The sequence below is a fragment of the Sinocyclocheilus rhinocerous genome, unplaced genomic scaffold (genome assembly GCF_001515625.1).
Source record: "Sinocyclocheilus rhinocerous isolate Xijiao unplaced genomic scaffold, SAMN03320098_v1.1 scaffold968, whole genome shotgun sequence".
Taxonomy (NCBI): Eukaryota; Metazoa; Chordata; class Actinopteri; order Cypriniformes; family Cyprinidae; genus Sinocyclocheilus; species Sinocyclocheilus rhinocerous.
In genome coordinates, this window is record NW_015662082.1 from 240279 (window position 1) to 247102 (window position 6824).

The following is a 6824-nucleotide window of genomic DNA, read 5'->3' on the forward strand; positions in this document are numbered from 1 at the left end:
AGTGTAAATCTATTGCTGCGTAATAGATAAGGTAATTAAAAGCTTCATAAGACAGGTAAACACCGAAACACTTGCAGAGGTGCACATCCAATTTTGAAATCTACAATGATGGCTCTTTGTCAACAGTTTACCATCTTCAAGGCACTCAATAGCTTGAGTCGTTTATTAAATAATGCTGCCAAGCACTTAGTGATCTATCATTCGGTCATCAAATTTAGCATAATTTCCCTATAACAGCTGTCCGAATATATAAAAGTAATTGCAAACTGCAGAATTTTCATTCAATAAGGACATTGGGGAATGTTGGGACAGTCAATAAAAGATTCGCAGAAAAAAAAAGTACATAGGCACCTTTTCAAAGACACCAAGAATGAACATTCGGAAATCGCGAAGGGCAACAAAATGGACATGAGCTGAGTATCTGATTCAAATACTTCTGTCTCAGGACACCAGGGAGCTTGAGATTTAACACCACTCCACCGGTAAACTGCAAGTTTCTCTACAGACACAAGTGACGTCCTAACGAGAGATCACGGAACTGATGGAGTTGTAGGATGTGCCGCCCCCATTACACACCGGGCTGTAGGGCTCTGGTGGGGTGCCCAGAATCTCCAAGTTGACCCGGAACACTGGTGCAGCTCGAAGGAGAAAATCTGCCGCATCCCGACGGCCAAGTTCTCGTAACTTAGCTACACAGCTGTCCGAATATATAAAAGTAATTGCAAACTGCAGAATTTTCATTCAATAAGGACATTGGGGAATGTTGGGACAGTCAATAAAAGATTTGCAGAAAAAAAAAGTACATAGGCACCTTTTCAAAGACACCAAGAATGAACATTCGGAAATCGCGAAGGGCAACAAAATGGACATGAGCTGAGTATCTGATTCAAATACTTCTGTCTCAGGACACCAGGGAGCTTGAGATTTAACACCACTCCACCGGTAAACTGCAAGTTTCTCTACAGACACAAGTGACGTCCTAACGAGAGATCACGGAACTGATGGAGTTGTAGGATGTGCCGCCCCCATTACACACCGGGCTGTAGGGCTCTGGTGGGGTGCCCAGAATCTCCAAGTTGACCCGGAACACTGGTGCAGCTCGAAGGAGAAAATCTGCCGCATCCCGACGGCCAAGTTCTCGTAACTTAGCTACCAAAATGCCTATGGTTGAATTGGGTTGCTGGCTCCAATCTTGCAGGAGCAAGGCTGTGGGACTGGGAAGGGAAAGGGGGTCTGCAGGCGGAGTCCCATTGGTACCAGAACTGTATTTAGCAGCGAGCTCGCTAAGGCCCAAGTTCATGGCAAGCAGGCACCAGTCCTTCCCAAGGGCATCTGGCGGGTCCAGCAGACGGCAGAGCTTGCGTCGAGCCAGGTGACTGACTTCCGCCACGGGCACTTCCCCTCCAAGCCTGCCCTGTTTGTAGACATGGGTGCAACCTAATGCTACGATACTGACAAAGCTCTCACGATAGCCACCCATGGTGTTCGACAGGGCGTTCTCGCCTCGTGCTTGAGTGCGGAAAAAGTCCCTCGGTTGGTAGAGCATGACAGGGCCGTGGTGTTCCCGCAGCTGCTGAGGGCTGAGATAATGTCGGGCGGTAAGCAAACCGGGTAATGTAGCAGCTAACAGACCCTCTGCCATGCTGCATAACGTGTCCAATAAAGCATAGCAACGGCCGGGATCCGAGTCAGGTCCTCGTAACTGTACCTCCATGCCCTGCCCATGGTTCACAAGCAGAACCAGGGCCTCAGCACCGCCAAGTCCAACCCGAGCTCCACCGCTCCACAACCTCACATCCTCAGCCTCGACCTCCGGCTTCTGCTGCCGGCTCCACCTGCACAAGTTCACTTGTAACTTATGGAAAAGTCCACAAGGGAATGGTGCCAAGTGCTCCGCAGGTACTACTCGCACTCCACCGTAAAGCAAAGTGCCCTCGCCTTCTACATCTTCCTCATCCGTCCAGGTGTGCTGTAGGCCACTTGTGCGTATGAGGGCAGGAATGTCGACCATTCCTGGGTTGGCAAAGTCACGGGCACATACGTCCATGGCGTCAAGCACCTGGAGAAGTTCATCAATGTCACCTTCTGAGACCAGGTTTTGGAGTTCTTCCACACGGTAGCGGCCACGGTAGTGGTGGATCGCTTTGGGGGTTTCAATCGAGAGAAGTTTGCCAAGTACGTTACTACAAAGCCAGCGAGGATCTAACAGGACAACATCCTGGACAGTCTCACTTTGCATGATGTTAATCTAGAAGAAAGAAAGGGAATAAAAAGGATTGAGTGCAAGCAAATGGGTGATTCTAAGATTCCTGTTTAAAGGCCTGTTCACACCAAGACAAATATTTGGTGAGATTAAATTTTTCCTTTTAAATTAATGACTATTAATTCATCTGTTCAGACCGTCACAAACATGCACATGCCGTCAAGGCATCATTTTTTTTATGTAACGGTGTTCTAAACTGATTTCAATCATGCTAACAAGAAAGCTGGCCAACTTTCAATAAGATTCATGCTTTTGGTCACATGCCCAGAGCGCTACTGTTACATAAAAATATGACTTGGTGGCACTAAAGAACAGACACTTTTGCAAAGCACCAGTGAATAGCAGAGAAAAGAATCTGGAACCAGTTCTCTAGTCCCTGTACTTCTGTATTTGGTGATGTGTGATGAAGCCATAGTGAATACAAAAATCTGAACGGCTTTTTAAAAACACGTACATATGGTAAATATGTATTTCTGCATTTCTAGTTTACTGTCAGATACTAAATTTCCATTTTTATTCAGTATGTCTGCTGTTTTTTACACTTTACCGAAAGTTTGTGCTGAATATTTGTGCTGGTGTGAACAGACCTTTAGGTGGGGTTCCATAACATTTCAGCAGATGTGTTCATCTAAAGTTAAACTGTCACTTTTCGCGCTCAACTCACGTATTCTTTTTCAAATAAATGTGATAAATCATCAGTAGATGTATATCGCTTATGGGGGCGCACTTGAAATGCCTTTAAAACAGCACTATGTAACTTTTTCTGTGTTCAAAATTTGCAAAATGTGTATAATGAGCGAGTACATCATGAATTCATCTTCCAAACCGCGTTTTTTTCTTATTCCGAATCACTACGGTACACTTATAATAAGTACTTATATTTGGACTATTGTAGCCTGGTCGGGTCGTCATCGCTGCGGAGTAACACATACCTGCGTGAATCGCCATAGACATAAACTTAGAGAAGTAGCTCCGGTTGGAATGTTCTTCCGCGGGATGTGTGCAGTTCTGTTTATTAACCGCTAGAGCGCCAAAAGTTACATAGTGCTGCTTTAATTTGGATCGGTTCATTAAATGGAGCTATTTTATGAATTCAGACGACTTCGAATACAGCAAACACGTTGTATGAAAATCTTTTATGAAACATGATTTCATAAAAGTCATTTGAGTCATTTGTTTTTTGTCATTTTGGAGCTTGGCAGCCCAGATTCTCATGCACTTTCAGTACATTCTTCAATATTTCTCATTTTGATTCACAGAAGTCATACAGGCTGATGTGAATTGTTTTTGTGCGAATTATTCTTTGAAGAGAAATGACAGATTTTAAAAGGGCTGAGGTTAAATACAAGGGAGCTGAAGCCCCTAAAAACAGAGTATCTTATGTAAGTAAACACAGCTGAATCACAGCTTGGCATTTCAGCCCATCAGCATCAAACCATTCCCTAAAATGAGTTTAAGTGTTGCTGCTGAAAACACAAATGACTAATATTGATGAGAATGACTCATTCACCTGCTCTCTCTATCGGTGAAGCTGTTGTTGTAATGGTTGTGGGTGGTCAATAGACTGAAAAGGCCCCTTTTCAGTTGCTGACACCCACCAACTCATTTGAATTCACATAAAAACATGTTTGTAGATGTTCTGCATTGTATACTTTGAGTGGTTTAGAAGTAATGGATGTGGCATTAATAGCAGGGGCGTGTATGATAGTATAGCAGAATGTATGAAAATAATAATTTTAATTAATGATATATTGCAACTACTTCAAACACACTTACAGCAATATGCCCATAATTCATGCATATGCATACATATTTATTCATCTGCTCATCATCACACACACACTCTCACACATTCACTGGGCCACCCACACACACACACACCTCTCCCATGCTGTGAAGTTGTGAAGCCAGTTCCCGCAGATCCTCTTCGCTGGCTAGAGGGTTGATTTGTTCTTGCACATCCACAACAAACTGTTGCCATGACATCAGCTGGTTTGGCCCGTTCAGTTTCCTCCAGGAAGGCAGAGTGGACAACAGCTTCTCTGCCAGCTGAGTCATCGACCTGCAGGTCTGTGAAAACGACAGAGAGAGAAAAGCAATTTTACATTTCTGAAAAAATATGAGTGTGTACTTGTCAATGGGGTTGCTGAGTGGTTGCTAGGTAATTACTTTCTGGCCCCAGTCAAAAGAACAGACCCTCAAGTATCTATGATAGTCTCATGCTGAAATATGGTCAAATGTAAGTCTAAAGAGCTTTTTCCCCTTTAACCGAAAGTAGGAGCTATAGTAGAAACCACCACTGATAAATGAAAGTCAGACTCTTTAACACCTCAAATATATTGTACTATATAAATTACAAATTTAAAAACTATAGTAATTACTTCTTTGAATAGTAATTTTCCTTCATAATATACACAAAAATCCAGACACAATATAACGGCGTATGAGAAAGTAATCTGTACAGGTATGTGTAGGAGTGAGAGAGATGTAGGAGGAGAATGAGCAGAATGTATTAGCGAGGGATCTGAGTGTCAGTGTTTGATATTGTGTATTTCTAAAAGAGAGAACACACGTGTGTGTGTGTGTGTGTGCTGGTTATTTGACAAGGTAAAGAGAAGAAGAGAGCTTTATTATAGAGTTCAGACTCAGATCAGAATCAGAAAAGTGAGTGTTTCAGGTCATTGAATGTATATACATTTAGGTAACTGAAATGATAACGTGCTGGGATGTGTAGTAGAGTGAAGACCGATCTTACAGATATGATGGAGTTGCGGAGCTCTAACAGAAGGTTTCTCAGCAGCTTCATGTCTTTGGAGTTGGACGCTCCTGCATCCATGATGAAGAGCTTCTCGGCAATGTGAAGATCATTCCCAAACCTGAGAGAAAAAATGGCACTATAATCAGTTTAAAAGAAATTAAATTAAATTATTAATTATTATTAAATTATCTAATCAGTCCTACTAAATTGATCACTTTGCCAAATATTGTCCTTATAGGTCTCATGGCTTCAAACTGACAGTTTATATTGATTTAATCACCTGTTTCTGACTTCCCTAAGTAGGGATCTCTCCTTTTCATAGCTGAACTCTCCCCCAAACGATCGAGGCAGATTCACAATGTCAGCATGTGTGGCCACCAGGACCACGCGCAGTGGATTCCTGATCTTCCCTCCAAAGGCTGTGGATACAACACAGAGGCAGTCTTATTGTCTATTTTTCACATCTTTGATCTCAATGCATCATCTTTCAACTCAACTCTTTGAGAACCATAGACCAAGTACTAGATTCCTAGATTAAGACTGATGCACTGACTCTAATGAAGTCTCTTTTGGCATTATCCATAGCACTATGGATGTGCCTGCTACAGTACTTACACAAATTCATCAACCATCACTACAGTGAAAGCAAAGGCAAGCCAGGCTGAAATGACCAGAGAGAGTTTGAGAGACACAAGAATGAGAAAACTACAAACAGCATCAATGAAGCACAAAGAATGGAGAACAGTGAAACGAGTGAAATGCATGAGCTAATTTCTTTTGTCAGAGAACAAATATATGGTGCTCATGGTGTGAAAACAGCAAGACATGACGCAGCAGCCAAAATATCCATCTAGTATATATGTACACAGAAATCAAAGCAAAAATAGCGCAGATGGAATGCAAGAATGCATTGTGTGCAATCGGGCCTCAGACAGATTGACAAACTCAACCGTAAAAAAATGTTTGCCAAATATATACTTGTGTTAAATGACATGGAAATAAAACAATATATTGTATATATAATATATTGACTTCTAAAGCCATAATTTGTTATGTCTATTTAATGCTTTACTCGTCTGCCACAATAATGTAACATCATGTAATTAATGTATTTAAAAATGTGCACGCCAATTGACAGCAGCACTTTCACAGTAACAGAGCTATGGGTAACGGAATTGTACAGCTGGTTATTGGTTTTTGTAACTAACCATCAGGAATGTTAGTAAATGTTCATTTAAATCATTATAGAAATGAGAATTTCAACAGTATGGTGAAAAGAGGTGCAGAGACGGATGAATGATAATTAAAAAATGCAGACAAGTTAAGGTGTAATTGCATGACTTTCATGAAACACACCAAGTCGATTATTTTGTAAGAATAAATGAATCAATGAATGAATAAATAAATAAATGACTATGCAAAATAACTATTGCTATAGTAACCAAGTAAAACATATTAATTTCAATACAGAAAAATTGTATAACTGCTCTCTAGACCTCTCAATCACAGACTTTACAGCTTCAGCTGATCCCTGTAATTATTGTAATGGAAAGCCCTCTACAAAGGAGGAGGAAAAAATCCATACATTGTACACTGTTGTCACGAATCCTGTCCATGGACTTCCGTTCAATCACCACCAGAGGTCCCATGAGGGTCCGCGTTTATCTTTAAGTCAGTTTATGGATTATGCTTTGTTGATGGTTGGTTCAGCTTTCACTGTGGGTATCGTGGAGGAACGCGACCCCGCACTCACTCATGTAATGGCGGCCGCACTAGAGCACGCTCACAAAATGGCGGCGACAG

General features: G+C 41.7%; 1 protein-coding gene across 1 annotated transcript in view; it reads right to left on the reverse strand.

Annotated features, from left to right (window-relative positions):
• Window positions 1–708: 708 nt before the first annotated feature.
• The window catches only part of dapk1 (death-associated protein kinase 1), a 66945-nt gene continuing 60829 nt past the window's right edge, over window positions 709–6824 (reverse strand). The window contains exons 23-26 of the mRNA XM_016537311.1: window positions 5302–5440; window positions 5019–5139; window positions 4145–4333; window positions 709–2248 (exon numbers count right to left, since the gene is read on the reverse strand). Of these exons, the coding sequence (XP_016392797.1) occupies window positions 980–2248; window positions 4145–4333; window positions 5019–5139; window positions 5302–5440 (1718 nt within the window). The 3' untranslated portion in view covers window positions 709–979. The remainder of the gene's footprint in view (window positions 2249–4144; window positions 4334–5018; window positions 5140–5301; window positions 5441–6824) is intronic.